Genomic DNA, 17292 nt, shown 5'->3' with positions numbered 1-17292 from the left:
ATCTCAAATGCCTAAACATTACAGTTGCAAAATACTAAATTTAGTGCCTCTACTGTGAATTGTGTACTAGTACGGAAATTCATTTTTTAGGTTACTAATCAGTCCTACTCTTACTCGGACCACTTATTTTGGAGATTCATATCAGTAGGACACTTTAAAAATTCTCGTTTCGTCATTGCTCAACTCTCATTATCTTTTGTTGCCCTTAATTCAAATGTTACATCCCCTATTTCTGTCCAGACTGATTCTCACTTCCATATATGATCTGATTTCTGCCCTAACCCATTTCCACAGGTTCATCTCTCTAAATTATTTCATTGGCCTTTCAAAGATCTTCATCTTTGATCATCTGTCATTTCCTCTCGGGACATTAAAAGGCAATATTTCTGTTTCCAAAATAGTTTTTGGGAAATTAAAAAATGTTTAATCTACTAAGCAATTGTCTACTGCACTACAATGAAGTTAGTAAATGGTTCCGTGCAGCTTTGAAAATGACAGGAAAGTCTTTATTGTGTGATTAAAACCCTTTTCTCCTAAACTAATTAAACTGCAACAAGTTACCATAAGTATTGATTTAACGAAAAAAGCAATTGCATTCTGCACCGTTGCCTGATTGTGTGGCCTGTGGAGTAGGTTAAGTTCATGATTATGCAGATATATTTTAGTGGATAATTGAAACAACCAAACTTCAAAATACAGCTCCGTTTGTTTGTATATTGGCAATGCTTGCACAACTTTTGGTCAATGACTGTGGTCATAAGGTTTCAACATGTTGCAATGTTTTGAAATAAGTTACCACTGCTGCAATACTGTGACAAAAATTGAATCATGCCAGTGTCATACTACGATTTTCCAACCAATCCCTGTTGAGAAAGGTCGAACCATCAGAGTAAAGCCCAGAACAAAGTTTAGTGCACCTTGTGAAGTGTTTGTAGTGAGGTGGTCATTGTTATCTCGGGACTGCTGCGTAGGAATGATAAGGGTTTTGATTGTGTCCCAGGCCGGCTATATTCGCATTCAAATGACTCTTGAGGTTTCCTGAATTTTATTTTTTGGCAACAACAAAGGTCATTCAACCCTGTCCAAGTTATTTGCGCTCGGTCTGCCAAGGTCTACTGGATCTGTTGGTCGCTAACCATTTTAACTCCCCTTCCCATTCCCACACTGACCTTTCTGTCCAAAGAAGGGTCTTGACCCAAAATGTCACCCATTCCCTCTCTTCAGAGATGCTGCCTGTCCCACTGAGTTACTCCAGCATTTTGTGATTATTTTCTAAGTGTTCTTTAACCACTTCCTTAACAAAGGATTCCCCACAACTGATGCCAGTGGTCAGAAACAAGAAAGACGGCCTCACATTCTCTCTTTCACATGCTCTCACCTTTTTAAAGTATCCTTGTTCCTTCAACAGAATTGTTCAACAATGAAGCAGCAGAATCCCAGGACCATATCCTCCTGGACCTCCATGATGGACTCAAGCTGACATGTGGCACTAATCAATCTGAGAACATCAACTGGTACAAAGAAGATAAGCAGATCCTGCCCAGTGAAAGAGTGCATATAGCACGGAAGGTTCTAGAAATTGTAGAGACTACATACAATGACTCTGGCCTTTACCTATGCGTGGTGCGTGGAACAGGCAAGATTCTAAAAAACTTCACCGTAACTGTAGCAGGTATGAGTTCATTCCTTTACACTTCCAAGGCCAAAGAGTAATAAATGTGCTTCTTTTCATGTAACAAATGTATTCCATTTGTACAGAATTAATGTCATGTTTTTATAATATTTTGATCACTGGTCTTTCATTTTGCAAAAATTCTTCATTCTTCCAATTTTCTCAATAGAAAGAAAACAATGAAGTGTGAGGCTAATAAGGTTTAGTGATTTTGTTGACAAAGTAAAGAACGCAGATGAACATCACTACATTGTGAATGGCTGGGATTTTCAAATCCTGAATCATGGAGATAGACGTTGGTCCTCTTCGAGTGGACAGCAACATTAAAGAAATCCCAGAAAACATAATTAAAATTCATGGTTATTGATTTTACCTGGGATATGATTGTTGCTCTCCTTTCCATCCATATGAACGCAGTATTCTGGCAAATTTCAGCAATTAAGGGCGGCACAGTGGCACAGCGGTAGAATTGCTGCCTTACAGCACCAGAGACCCGGGTTCAATCCTGACTACGTGCTATCTTTATGGAGTTTGTACGTTCTCCCCGTGACCATGTGGGCTTTCTTCGGGTGCTCCGGTTTCCTCCCACATTCCAAAGATGTAGAGGTTTATAGGTTAATTGGCTTTGGTAAAATTGTAAAATTGTCCCGGGTGTGATCGCTAACACTAAACTAAAAACTAAAAATAGAAATGGTATAGCACTATATTAGAATGATTTGATTGTATAATCAATCAAACTGAGTGGAAACCGCCAGAAACTGATGAGGTTCTCCCATCTAACCAACAATGATGGAATATAGAAAATTTGGTATGATGCACAAATTCAGATCGTTCAAATCAAGTTTGCACGATAGACTATCTTGTCTTTTGCCAGTATTTTGTAAAAATCTAATGATGGATTTGGATATTCCAAGCATATCACGTATAACAAATCACCTCTTCTATAAAGTGCATCTGTAAATCAATGAGAGGATGGGATTGTACGATGTTATATGCAGTTCAATCAAACAGGTGCTAGATTCTTGTTTCCTACCTCTGTGCAATGTTCATGCTGCATCTTTACTTCATAAACTTTTGTTACCAGAGGTGTGCAATGTAATCCTCTCCAGTAACAAATTCCTTTGAAGACCTATGTAATCATATAACATAATGAAACAGCCTTTTTGCATTGTTTTCTGTAAAATCTAGACAGGAACAATAGACAGGAACAAGCTTCAGTTGTTTGCTGTGGCCTAAAGGCTAGCAGGCCATGTGAGATTTGAAGTTGTCCTCAACCATGTACATCCATGGCAACAGCAGTCTGCCTCTGAGGTTGGATGCAGTCCTGTGGCATTCTGTTGATAATATGGTGCTCAGTGCTCTACTATGATCAGGTCACCCATTTGTTCAAACAGTGTGACCAAGGAAGCTCAGTCTCCTGACTCTGATCATTGTAGTTGCTGCCAGACAGGCTGACTATCGGATCTCAGCTTTGGTGATGCGTTCACTGAAGTGGACTGAGAGCAATCAATGTCGGGACCATTGCCTTGTTTTTCCTGCATGGAAATCTCTGTTTATTGACTACTTTTCCAGGCCTATGCAGCAGAATATCATCAATATTTGCGTTGAACTGTGGCTTGCACGTGTGCCCTTGAAATTCACCTTTCAATTTAAAAGATAATTGATTTTTTAATCACTACAGCATTGCTGAAAGTTATTTGTGGCTGATCTTTGATAGACTTAATTTTGTTTTTTGCCCAGTTTATTTCCAGACAAAATGAGAAGGCTTCATTTTGCATAATCTCCATTGCAATTAATTCATATGTTTTCATGTACTAAAATATATATGAGATTCCAGTTTTTCAGGTTCAGTGCTTTGATTGTTACAGATTCTTTGTCTTCTGGAGATGACGATGAAGATGGTGGATCTGATGATTCGGCTCTAGAAGCGAGTGATGGCCGCTCGTTTTCCCAGAAAGGTCTGCACTTTTGGCCAACCCTTTCTCTCTTTCTCTCACGCATTCATATATCCAGAAAAGTTTTATATATTTTGTTAGGTATTATATAGTCCAGGTGTTTAAGGGGGCTGGTATGGATAGGATGACCGTTACAATGTACATGGGTGTGTTACATGCAATGTGTCCTGAACATAAAACATGGCATTGAGGATAAAACAATGTGGGTAGTGTTTGCACAAAATGTGAATGCTACATATCCCAAAGTATGAATCATTCTGTACTTGGTGAAATTTCCGTAAGTGAAGCAAGACTATTGCTGTTCATTTGAACTGCTATGTATATTTTTGGGCAACAGTTTGTCTTTGCTCTAATTATTTAAGCTCTGCAGATTCGGTCTACTGCTAAATGCGTGGCCTAATTGCCACTGGAGCTCCCAGACCAGCTAATTAGGTCAATTAGAGCTGATTAGACAAGAATGCAGAAGAATGTAACTTCTTAGAGGAGAATTACAAAATGATTGATGTTTGATATGTTACTGTTGAGCTTTTTTTACACTGGGTTTATAAACTTAGGGTAGAACTATTGACTCTGGTTGGCCAGTCTTTACATTTTGTTATGATTCCAGAGTTAATTCAAATGTTTGGGGACCATCCCTCCTGATCTAAGGTTTTTTTTAATGCTCGCTGCCAACTGTCCTCAGATAATTTCAATGTAAAGTCAACGTGGAAACAAGTGTGGATCCCAAGCTAGAATTTAAATTGTCATACAGTTTGGAAACAAGCTCTTTGATCTAACTCTTCCATGCCAAGCAGTTTGCCCACATACACAAGTCCCATTTGCCTGTGTTTTACCCATATCCTTCTCAACCTTTCCTATCCATGTACCTGTCCGAAAGACTTTTAAATGGTGTTATTGTAGCTGCCTCAATCACTTCCGCTGATCATACAATTGCTTAACTTCAAATAAACTGTGATAGTAATGTTTATCAAAGAGTATGGGATAATTTTGTGATGTGTACCTGCAGCATAGAACCTTGTTCCAAAAGTATGGACTCACAAGAGTCCATACTTGAATCTTGAATCTCGAGTCCATACTTGATGCTTAAATCTTGAGCAGAAAACAAAGTACTGGAAGAATTCTGCAGGCCAGGCAGCATCTATCGAGGGAGATGGATAGACGATGATTAGAGTTGGAACTCTTCTTCAATCAAATCGGTCTGAAACAGGGTCCTAACCTGTTCATCGCCCTTCACAGATACTGCCTGTTCTACTGAGCTCCTCCAGCACTTTGTTCCAAGTATGTTCAGTTCATAGATTCAATCACAGCACCCTATGCCAATTCAGAGTTGAGGTTTTGTTGAAGAATCCTCTGCCTGCAACATGCACCCTGTTTTTTTTAATGGATACTGCCTAACCTAGTATGTTTACAGCAAATTTTTGTTTCTATTTCACATTTCCCGTCTCTTCCATGGGTTTTGAGTTTTCACCTTTAGCCAATTATCCAGACTTTGTTTCTCTTAATTAAACCTCTCGCAGGTCAATTTTCTTGGTTTTGCCACAATTTCTACCAAGGTATTAATATCAAGTGTTCATCTCAAGTAAAGGGTCATTCTAAACTGTTGTCGTGTTACACATAATTACACCAAAAAGTATGGGATGCTGCTCATGGGCAGAGCAAAGCATTTAATTACTGATTGTTAACTAAAGAGCTTTGCTTTGCTTCTGCACACAGGGACTCCCTACTGGACACACTTTGAGCGAATGGAGAAACGCCTACATGTGGTTCCAGCAGCTAATACCGTGAAATTTCGCTGCCCAGCAGCTGGAAATCCTCTTCCGATCATACGCTGGCTGAAGAATGGCAGAGAATTCAGGGGAGAGCAGCGGATCGGAGGAATTAAGGTAGACTCCCTTTCACCCCATATGTAGGATTGCTGAGAATTAAGTTCCTATGCATTGAGAGGAAACTCAACATGAAGAGTGAATTTTAAATAGAAAGGTTGATCTATATTTTCTCTACTTTACCATGAACCTAGATAGTGGTTGGCAGCAGTTTACTGGGAATCTGACATACACACAACGCAACAAGAGACCAGAAATGCTTACTTTCTTCACTAGGATCACTGACCCTTTCGCTACATGTTAACAATTTAATCACATATTCACATCCGATTGAATATACTTAGTGTAGTTTAGTGATACAGCGTGGAAACAGGCCCTTCGGCCTACCAAGTCCACGCCAATCATCTATACTCTAGTTCTATCTTACACACTAGGGACAATTTACAGAAGCCAATTAACCTACAAACCTGCACGTCGTTGAAGTATGGGAGAAAACCGAAGCACACAGGAAACCCATGTGGTCACAGGGAGAACATACAAACTCCTTTCAGACAGCACCAGTGGTCAGGATTGAACCCGTGTCTTTGGCACTGTAAGGCAGCAACTCTACTGCTGCGCCACTGTGCCGCCCCACATAGTAACAAACTCCCAAGTGTCTAGGATTAGGTGTATTACCCTTCTGCAATAGTTCTTGAAGGAAGTGGTTGTGAAGGCCAATCGAGCAATGCAACTCTACTGCTTCTTACATTGTCTGCTTTGTGGAAAATGGAACACAATCACGGTAATTAATATTGTATTTCAAGCCAGCTGATTGTTCCTGTGTTACTACAACACAGAAAGTGGCATGACAAATGAAGCATATAGCTAGCTAATCTTTGGTATAGAAGGTTCTACAACAGAAAGACAAGCCTGGGATATTGCCAGCAGCCATATGAATTGGCTTACATGAATATAAATTATCAAAAAGGCAGGGGTGTATGAGTGAAACATGATGCTTTCTTATCATGTAGGAGACTGTCAGCTGAGAGAAGCCATAAACAACAAAGAGTGAGAGCTCAGCAGTTTCCTTAACTTTTCTGATTTTTTTTCTTGGGAATTGAAGAATTATTCTTTGAATTGTGTTACTGGTGAAATTGATTGAAATGCCTGATAAAAGTGGCAGTGCTTCTTTCAGTGAGTTCCAGGGTCATTGTAATCTGCCTCGATATACATATCTATAGGCTTAATTTATAAATATGAAACTTATTTAATGTCCTCCAGCTCAATTGAAAATATGCTTGCCAGTGGGTATCACCAAGTCCTGAGTGCACTATATTGACACCTGAGCAAAGTATTGACAAATTGCCTGTTCAGGAAGAGTGAAAGATCTAATAAGGTTTTTGTATTTATATTCTGTAGGAAAATAACTGCAGATGCTGGTACAAGTCAAAGGTATCACAAAATGCTGAAGCACAAAACTCAGCAGGATAGGCAGCATCTCTGGGGAGAAAGAATGGGTGACGTTTCGGGTCAAGACCCTTCTTCAGACTGATGTGACGTTTCGGGTCAAGACCCTTCTTCAGACTGATGTAGGGTCTGAAGTCTGAAGAAGGGACTCGACCCAAAACGTCACCCATTCCTTCTTTCCAGAGATGCTGCCTGATCTGCTGAGTTACTCCAGCATTTTGTGATACCTTGTATTTATATTCTCATCGGTTGAGGATGTTGCTGATTCTACTGGATTTATTTAACCCATGCGTAACTGGTCTTGAAATTAGGCAGTTAGAGTGAATTACATGAGTGGCGATATGGAGTCACAGGTGGACCAGAGTGATCAAGGAAGGTAGATTTATTTCACTAATAAATAGTAGTGAGCCAGATATTTTTTAGCAGCAATCCAGAATTTCATGGCCATTGATACTGAGTTTGATATTGATACTTTTTAGCTTAATTCCAGATTTACTTAAATATAAATTCTCCAATTGCCAAGATGAGATTTGAACTCTCATCTTTACATCAACAGTCCAGACCTCTGGCAGCTGTTCCAGTAAATTAACATGTACGTTTTGAAGAACAACAACTAGTTCTTTGTGTCAAGATCACCAAACCGAATTACTGATATAGTTAATCCAATTCACTATTTGTGAACATTTCAGACACTACTTTCTTAGATATAAGACAGTCTGTGTATTTTTTTAAATCTTTTGATGGATGAACAAGGACAAATTAGAAAAGTTTTTGTAACCCTAATGGTAGGAACTATATTGATGTAGGAGGCAGCTGAGGTGAATGTAAACTACCCTGTTGCCAGTCTCTGCTGTGTGAAACCAGGGAGGTTACAACGGCCTTCTTTTGTCCACTAACCAAATTGGTAATGACCCTGGTACCTTGAGTGATTAAAATAACATCAAATATTGTTTGGCAAACCTGGTTTTCTATGTATCACCTAATGTAGTAAACACTTCCCCAAAAAACATTGGCAAATGAAATATATCTAGGATCCCATTATTAAGAGATCTCAGCACTGCCCAATAGCCACTAGTTAGTAAACATTTGCAGAATAACCCTTCTTCCATATTTCCTTACAATGTACCAGGAGGCCATTCATCCAATTGAGTCAATGCCATCTCTTAAAGCTATCTCATTACCTCAATGTTTGCTGTAACTTGATCTCATCAACATACCCATAAATTCTACCACCCACCACACTAAGGGCTCTTTTAATGTACAAACCTGGATTTTTTTTTGGATGTGGGATTAAATTGGAGTACCCAGTGAAAACATGCAAACTTCATACAGACAGCACCAGAGAATTTCTTGTTCATATCCTAACTCGGATCTCAAGATGTTCCCATGGCTTAGATAGTAAAATGAAGATATTATAAAAGACATGCAATCTGAAAATCCTGGTTTGACGGTTTGTATTCAGTTCACTGGGTTTGTTTATGTGCCTTCAATAGGCTTGTTTGCCTCTCTTCTGATACGTTTTAATCTCACTTATCCTTCAGTTACGCCATCATCGCTGGAGCCTCGTGATGGAGAGTGTTGTACCTTCTGACCGGGGTAACTATACCTGTGTGGTGGAGAACAAGTATGGCAGCATTAACCACAGTTACCAATTGGAAGTTCTGGGTAAGAATTCAACTATTCGGAAAGTTGCATTTTGGTTTAGGAATTGGGTAGAAATGATGTTTATTCAACTATACCTTTATAAATTTTATGAACCTCAATGGCTCAACATTTTATAATGCATTGCCCTAAAATATATATTTCATTCTCTATTAAAATGTGCATGTCATTTGAATGGAATGAGCATAAAATCCACTTTCATTGGCAACAGAAATCTGTATGCTCCAGTTTAGTGTGGTCTGTTCTGCATATATTTTGGCTTCACTGATCTTGAAATCAATAATAGTATGTGTTGGTAGCTTTCGCACTCCCAGTTCATAATTATTGTGGATACTGAAATTGTAGTCTGCAGATCCAAAGCAATATATATTGTTGAGCCAGATTAAGAGCAGTTTGTTTTGCTCAGTACTTTCAAGCTAAGCATTGTGCCACAAAAATGGGATAAATATAATTACATTAAAAAAAACCTTTGAATAAAAATAAGATAATTATAGGTAAATGGGAGCTGATTGATGTCATTCTGATAATGTAAGATTATTGCTTTTGGAATACAGGTTCAATTATGTCTAAATTCCAAATAATTGATAACAATCAAAAAGAAGTAAATGTCTACAAATGATTCGAAAATTTCCTTGAAAACCAGGTGTTTGTATTGGACTTATTAGTGTTGTCTTTGGATCTGAGTCGACTTGATGCTTCTGGTTGACCTGAGATGTTGTTATGGTGCAGTTAGTCAGCTTAAGGTTTGACCACGATATCTGAAGTGGGACTTCAAAGAAACATCAAAGTCCCCAGCATTGTTAACTGATATATTGAAAACTATTAAGAGAGTTCTGACTTGCTATGTCACATTGCTTGCTTATCTGTAAGCCATATCTATCCACCATTGGGAATTGGGAACAATGTTAAACAATTTCTGCTGGAAATTACTTTAAAAATGGAAGGAGTAAATGAGATTTGTTGCAATTAGCAAATTTGATAAACTGAAAGCAAGAAATAGTGAGTTATGCCACTTTCTCCCCATTATATATTATGGGTGACTCCAGATTATCAACATAAGAAATGCCAAGGTTAAAATAAAAAGTATCTATTCACAAATTTTCAAAATTGCATGGTGCAAGCAGTATTTTGAATGTTCATGTTTTATACCTTTTCTGACACACAGAGAGGTCTCCTCATCGGCCTATCCTGCAGGTCGGCCTGCCAGCCAACAAATCTGCAGTTGTGGGCAGCAATGTGGAGTTTCACTGCAGGGTTTTCAGTGATGCCCAGCCTCACATCCAATGGCTGAAACATGTGGAGGTGAATGGCAGTAGATATGGTCCCGATGAGGCCCCATATGTCCAGGTTTTAAAGGTACGTATGTGGTTCAAAAAATAAAGTTGCATTAAGTTCTATAAAACCCTGAAGTCAATAGTGCGCTAAGTGGACACGCTGCTTCTCAAATAACCTTTACAGTAGGGTCCCATTGTTATTATATTGGCACAAAGCTGTGCTCCTAGAGCTTTGAATAACCCAGTTATTTCCTATTTCATCTGTGTAATCTAATACTATGCACCTGCAGAGCATGTCCTCTGCAGAACACTATTCCTTAATCAGTTTATATATTTTTTCTCACTCTTCACAGACTGCTGATATTAACAGCACTGAAATTGAAGTTCTTTACTTGCATAATATCACATTTGAAGATGCAGGAAAGTACACCTGTTTGGCCGGCAATTCTATTGGGATCTCTTACCACTCAGCCTGGCTGACAGTTTTACCAGGTGCGTAGTACAATAAATATAGGTTGTATAATGACTTAAACAGGGCTAAACATTTTATTGTATCCATACCAGTATGCAAACAAGAGGGAGGCTGTCTTGGATCCCGCAACCTGGGCCATATGCCTTTCTAGACCCCGCTTAAACATTGAAATACTGCTCCAAAAGTGGACAAGGGTGGGCTGGATGTTGGAACAGCAAGCCAAGAATACCATGAACACAACAGAATGGTCTAATGTACCATGAACACAATAGAATGCCAAAAAAATCCTGGCACTGGGTGAAAGGGACAGGACTGGGAATGGTGAAATGAGAGTTTTTATTGTAAGATTGGGAGGAGCAGCAATCAGCATCAGCAGTATAAAACCACATAAATATTCAGCGTGGCCATGGCATTGACTGTCACCATATCCATTTGTCAGGTTTGGCCCTGTACAATTTCCCCAATTTTAATTATATTCTGCTGCGACCTTTGAATGTGAATGAGATCCTCACCAATACGGGCAGCACAATGGCGCAACGGTAGAGTTGGTGACTCCCAGCACCAGAGACCCAGATTCGATCGTGACCTTGGGTGCGGTCTGTGTGGAGTTTGCACGTTCTCCCTGAGACTGCATGATTTTTCTGTGGGTTCTCTCGCTTCCTCTCACATTCCAGAGATGTGCAGGTTTGTAGGTTAATTCGCTTCTGTAAATTGTCCCCAGTGTGTAGGGAAGAACTGGTGTACGTGTGATTGTTGGTTGGCGCGGACTCGGTGGGCCGAAGGGCCTGTTTCCATGATATATCACTATACTGCCAGGGTGGGCATGTCTGTTGTGAGATGAGGGAACATGCGATACAGCCAGCCAACATATAATTCTGCCTCTGCCAATCTTACTGGCACCAAGGGGGAAAATGGACCCTTGGCTGAAGACAATATGATTTTATAAAGGAGACGAGCCAATTATCGGTCTGTACAGCATCTTTATTGCAGTTTAAGAACAGACTTGGAGTTAGGTGCCAAAGACGCTGAGTTTTTGCGTGTCGTTTCACATACTTTTAGCAGTGACTTCAATAATATCTGTAGCTTGGTGAAGATTATTCATGGAAACTGTTCTTTCCATTATTTCACAGATGAAGAGTCACCGAAAATAATTGACACCTCCGGGACAAAATATACGGACATCTTGATTTATGCTGCTACATCTTTGGCCATCATCTTGTCAGTGGTCATCGTCATACTGTGCAGGATGCAGGCAAATTCCACCAAAAGGGCCTTTGACCCACTTCCTGTGCAGAAACTTTCCAAGTTCCCTTTTAAAAGACAGGTAAAAACCTGAGCACCTCGCATCATTCAACAGGGCAGAATAATGCTTACAAAATATATTACTACAAGGCAACAGCAATTCAATTGAACATTGGGTGGGTGTGTTTTACAACATGTTGCTCCTGCTTTTGTTTTTGTTCAGCTCTGGAACTGTCAATTCCTGTTAGTAACGGGTTACATGGGCACCACAGACCATTCACACCTTGCTTAGAATTGATGATTTGGCAGGCTGTTCTGCCATTGTGGTGGTGGAAGACATCTTTTCAGAGTCTGACCCCACCCTGCCCACCATGATTTGAGTTACTATATTCCAGTTTGGAATACAGGTTGAGACTTTACTGAGGTCCAAGATTGCTGATCATGCCGTCTCCAACCCACAGCTAGTGATGCATTAATTTCAACAGTTTATTGCGGAGATGTAGATACCTGAAAAAGTAATCAATACATCAGTACTATAGCATAAGAAAAATCACCAATAATAACTTGTAATGTTGAATGACATAACAGCTTTTTCAACTTTGATTGTACCATGGTAGGATTTATCTTCCAACATATCACAATAAAGAGAATCAAACGGCATCTCTATGCAATACATTGCACTAACTATATAATAGTTCAACCATAGTGCATCAGCCCCATCATAGAAAATAAAACTTCACCAAATTATACCATCAATTTTATATAGCTAAAGTGCACCAATGTTATGTCAGTGCAACCAGAGCAGACCAGCACAATCACATTACAGCCAAAGTACACCAACAGCATCCAGTTAGGTCAAAATGCACCCTCATTAACATCATAAAGCGAAACTGTCCAATCACTCTTGCAGTGTATCCAAAGGGCCGATCATAGATCTGCTAAAATCAGATTAAGGTCTCAAGGAGGGTCCCAACCCGAAATGTCACCTATCGATGTTCTCTAGAGATGCTGTTTGTCCAGTACATTGTATCCTTTTGTCAAAATGCACTGATATCATCATAGCAAGACCAATCTTCACAAACATGTGGAGATTTGTGAATATGAAGAAATGTTTTACTTCACACAGCCAAATAATTTATTTCATTGCGTTTTTTTAGTTTTCACGAGAATCCAATTCTTCAATGAAGTCAAATGCCTCCCTGGTCAGGGTAGCACGTCTGTCTTCCAGTGGCACACCCATGCTGGCTGGTGTTGTGGAGTTTGAGTTACCAATGGATCCAAAATGGGAATTCCATCGTGATAAGTAAGTGGAACATTAGTAGGATGAGGCTGCTTATGGAATATCACACTTCTCATCTCGTAGTAAACTGGACTAATGGCTTACGTAAATGTGTCTAAACAGAACATGAATCAAACTATCCTCCCATATTGTCAATTGCTGTAAGAGCAGTTTAGAGCATTTTGACATCTTCTGCAAATGGTTCGTATTGTGGATCTGTTCTCGTGTATATTTTATTAAATTTGATTTTCCTAAAGATATTCATCAAAGAGAAAAATTGAAAATAAAGAATTCAGACAGCCTGGGAATATGCATGAGCAGGCTTTGTGTGTATCTTTGCAACTTGGTATTTATTTTATTTTCCAGACTGGTACTGGGGAAACCCCTCGGAGAGGGCTGTTTTGGACAGGTAGTCAAAGCAGAGGCATACGGGTTAAATAAAGACAATCCAGACAAACCAATTACTGTGGCTGTGAAATCACTGAAAGGTGAGAAAAATATGAAACTCTGTATTCTAGGTTGTTGCTGGGTTCAGAAAAAAAAACATGGTAGTCCAGAGACACAATAAACTGCATATGCTGGAATCATGAGCAAAAAAAACTGTGCTGCAGGAACTAAGCAGGTCAGGCAGCTTCTGTGGAGGGAATGGATTGATGGTTCAGTCTATTATCTAAATTATCCCAGTAAAATAATTAAGTAAACATTTATTTGATGAAGTTGTATAATCCAAGTAATTCTATGCAACCCCTCTCTGATTGTTCTAAGTTGGAGATGGTAATAATTTTATTTGCTTAGTCATTTGATAAAATCAATGCAAAGAAAGCTGTTAAATATATCTATATACTAAAACTCTAGTTTGTTCGCTTGTTCCTGAACTACAGCCAAAACGGTACACGATAGCGAGACAGTTTTAGACCCACCTTACCATCTTCCCGTGGTCCTATGGAAGAAGTTGCATTGAAATCAGTGTTGTATTTAAAAAAATTATTCACATTTTAAAGTTTTAAAAAACTGCATGCGCAATTGGGGCTTCGTTGATCTGGTACTTACGTAAGATGACTGCCGTATCCACGTGTGCGTAGAACAAACGCGTTCGTGCCCGCGCAGTTGGGGCCCGTTGAGCAGGGCTCGGCCACCTGTCTTTTGGGGGCGGGTTTGACGGCTCATTAGCGGCAGGAGAGCCAGGTCTGGTGCCGTGGGAAGCAGTCGGAGCCTGGGCCTGGACATGACCGGGTAACCGCGAGCCTGAGGTGGGCCAAAGGGAAAGGCGGCAGCAGCAGCCACAGCGGTGAGGCCGGGCGTTGGTGAGGCCGAGGCCTGGGCCTGGCGCTGGGCCTGCCCTCGGCTCCGCTGTTCCCCCCTCCTCTCCCCAGCCGGCTCAGCACCTTCCCCACGCCGCCCAGAGTCCAGCGGCTCAACAACAGTGGGAGATCCGCCGCCGTCTACCGTTGAACATCCCCGCACCGGGATGGGATAGGACTCTCTTCCCCCCCCCCCACCCCCACTCTACTAATGGTGGCTGCCCGGGCCGGGAGGCAGGCTGCTACGGCATCCGCGGGTTGTTCCCGGGAGGGGAGGAGGGAGGGGAGGGTGCTGTACCAATGTAGGTGAGGCAACTCTAGGGGGGAGGGAGGTAGGAGGAAGGTGGAGGGGTGGGGGAGGGGAGGGAGGGGTGGAGGAGGGATGGAGGGGGGGAGGGCAAGGGGAGGGGGAGGAGGAGGGGAGGGTCGTAGGGAGGAGAGGGAAGGGGTGAGTGGGGGAGGAGAGGGTGTTGCACTAATGCAGGAGTCGTTTGGGTCCACTTGGTCTAGTAACGTTTTAAAACTCTTATTTCCAGATGATGCTACAGAGAAAGACCTGGCAGATCTTATCTCAGAAATGGAGATGATGAAGATGATGGATAAGCATAAAAATATTATTAACTTGCTTGGTGCCTGCACGCAGGATGGTGAGTATATGGAGAATTTCTGTGGAAAAGAAATTCATGTATTGATAAATGACTGATTAGTACACAATGTATGTTGTGAGGACCACACAGGATAATAAAATTCAATAATTTTATACATGCAAAACTATAGTGCATAACGTCGTATGTAGATACTAGAATGTTCATTACACAGATATAAAATAGTACAATTGATACCCCATCATTAGACATTGTAAGATTGCATGGACAATGGAAGACAGATGAAACCTTTGCTCCAATATATTATCACGTGCACTGATATATTAATGTAGCCACTAGTGCTATATATCACTGCATTGATTAAATATGCTGGACTCTACTACCTGTCTATGGGAGAAGATTGTGCATGTTCCATTTCTAGTGTGTTGTATTCCTATTTTAGCATGGAACGGGATGTTTTCTTCCAACATTTAAAGCATATTAATCAGTACTTAATAAGTGATTTTTGGAGTTTCCTTTATGTTTGAAATCTCATTCTATGATGGCCACTGAAAAGCACTGACATTTTGACAAAGATGAGCTTTGATTGCTTTCATGATTGGACACAATGCTATAATATAACATATGAAGTATGGTGACACTGATAAGCTGCTGGCAACAGCATTACCCATAGAAGCGAATGCTTTGAAAAAGCGGGAAATCTGAGAAGTTGCATACTGTAGTGAAGTACGGGTATAAACTTTGCATAATGACATTTTGACTGTATCGTGACAGGTATAATCTGGAGATATAAGCAAATTTATAGTGCAAATAGCATAAAAAACTACTATTATATGCTGAGTGCCATGGTGAAAGTTGTTTTTTGGTGACCCAGGTTTGCTGTATGTAATTGTGGAGTATGCAGCGAAAGGCAACTTGCGGGAATACCTCAGGGCTCGGCGGCCCCCTGGCATGGATTACAACTTTCACATCACCAAAGTGCCAGATGAACAATTAACATTTAAAGATCTAGTATCCAGTGCTTACCAAGTGGCACGAGGCATGGAATATTTGGCATCTAAAAAGGTATGTCATCAACTAATCTAGCTTTCTACATGACAGAAGTCTTGTAGGTAGCATGTCTGCATGAAGCCCAGGTGGATTGTTCATTTAATGAAGGGGGAGTTTGGGTATGTGCATTGGTCCCTTGGGATGGGTGAAAGGTCGTGTGAACAGAGCAATGTGGGAAGGGCTGTGTCTCACTTTCCCATGTTTGACGAGTAATAAGATGGTTTAAAAACAACATCCCTTGTTCACAAGCAAAGGGGAATGAGGCTCACATTACTGTCACTTCGAGGGATTAGATTTTTTAGGCTTATGAATTAGCCATCCTTTGCAGGATTTTCATCTGTTCACAGAAGGCTTGCTGCTGGGCTCGCATCTGAAGCACTCAGCTTGCAAATGAGCCATTATTAAAAGTATCCTTGTGGGTAACTAGATGACTGCAATGCACTGTGTTAAAGAGTACTGTCCAAGGTTGGCATATTACCGTCTGTCTCTGTGATACCTCACTGTCAACTGCTTGTTTACTAGTTGTGATGAAAACTACTGCTGTGACACAGATGTGAATGTGCTAAGTACATTTTTTTAATTCTCTCCGCAGTGTATCCATCGTGACTTGGCAGCCAGGAATGTGCTTGTAACTGAAGACAATGTCATGAAAATTGCAGACTTTGGTCTGGCACGAGGTGTGAACAATATTGACTATTACAAGAAAACCACAAATGTAAGTAGCCGTACATACTGGCTCCTACCATCAGAGACAGTACTTTCTCAAGTTAATTATAAATAATATCGCTTCTAGACCTTTTTCTTCTGACTATTTTAATTTATTCTGTAGAGAGGGGGTTGGGGGAAAAACTTACCGAGAATTGAGAAGAGGCAAATGTTTGGCGATTTCTCCAGACAATATAAGAGATTGAAAAGACACTTGAATTTCTGAGTTCTATAGGAATTAGACAATAAACATTTTTAAAGATATAATCATATTCAAAATTTTGAATTAAAAAAACAACCAACTTCTGTTGCAAGACAGGGCAAAAAAGGCATTCCTGCTGAATGGAAATATGGAAAAGAAAGGGCAGCACAGTGGTAGAGTAGTTAGTGCTGCTTCCTTACAGCTCTACCGCCTGAGTTTCATTCTGACCTTGGGTGGAGTTAGCAACTCCTTCCTGTGACCATGTGGGTTTATACTGGGTGCTCTGGTTTCCTGCCACATTATAAAGACATGCTAGTAGGTTAATTAGCCGTAGTAAATTATTCTAGGCATAAGAATCAAAGAGAATCAAAAGTTGATGGGCACATGGGAGAAAATGATTTGTAAGGATTCAAGAGGAAAAAAAAGGAGGAGAAACCTGTTTGATATAGATACAAAGACAATAGGTGCAGGAGTAGGCCATTCGGCCCTTCGAGCCAGCACTGCCATTCAATGTGACCATGGCTGATCATCTACAATCAGTACCCCATTCCTGCCTTCTCCCCAAACTCCTTGATTCTGCTAGCCCCAAGAGCTCTATCTAACT

General features: G+C 40.4%; 1 protein-coding gene across 3 annotated transcripts in view; it reads left to right on the top strand.

The window, feature by feature from the left end:
* Positions 1-17292, top strand: part of LOC144600163 (fibroblast growth factor receptor 4-like) — a 53019-nt gene that overhangs the window by 24746 nt on the left and 10981 nt on the right. For all 3 annotated transcript variants that reach the window (XM_078411637.1, XM_078411638.1, XM_078411636.1), the window contains exons 3-14: positions 1409-1672; positions 3541-3630; positions 5341-5510; positions 8438-8561; positions 9724-9914; positions 10186-10324; positions 11435-11628; positions 12704-12849; positions 13192-13313; positions 14663-14773; positions 15606-15796; positions 16374-16496. In XM_078411637.1, the coding sequence (XP_078267763.1) occupies positions 1409-1672; positions 3541-3630; positions 5341-5510; positions 8438-8561; positions 9724-9914; positions 10186-10324; positions 11435-11628; positions 12704-12849; positions 13192-13313; positions 14663-14773; positions 15606-15796; positions 16374-16496 (1865 nt within the window). The remainder of the gene's footprint in view (positions 1-1408; positions 1673-3540; positions 3631-5340; positions 5511-8437; positions 8562-9723; positions 9915-10185; positions 10325-11434; positions 11629-12703; positions 12850-13191; positions 13314-14662; positions 14774-15605; positions 15797-16373; positions 16497-17292) is intronic.

The sequence above is a fragment of the Rhinoraja longicauda genome, chromosome 14 (assembly GCF_053455715.1).
Source record: "Rhinoraja longicauda isolate Sanriku21f chromosome 14, sRhiLon1.1, whole genome shotgun sequence".
In the NCBI taxonomy this organism is placed as follows: Eukaryota; Metazoa; Chordata; class Chondrichthyes; order Rajiformes; family Arhynchobatidae; genus Rhinoraja; species Rhinoraja longicauda.
The sequence above is the reverse complement of the archived record's forward strand: the minus strand, read 5'-3'. Positions and strand labels throughout refer to the sequence as shown.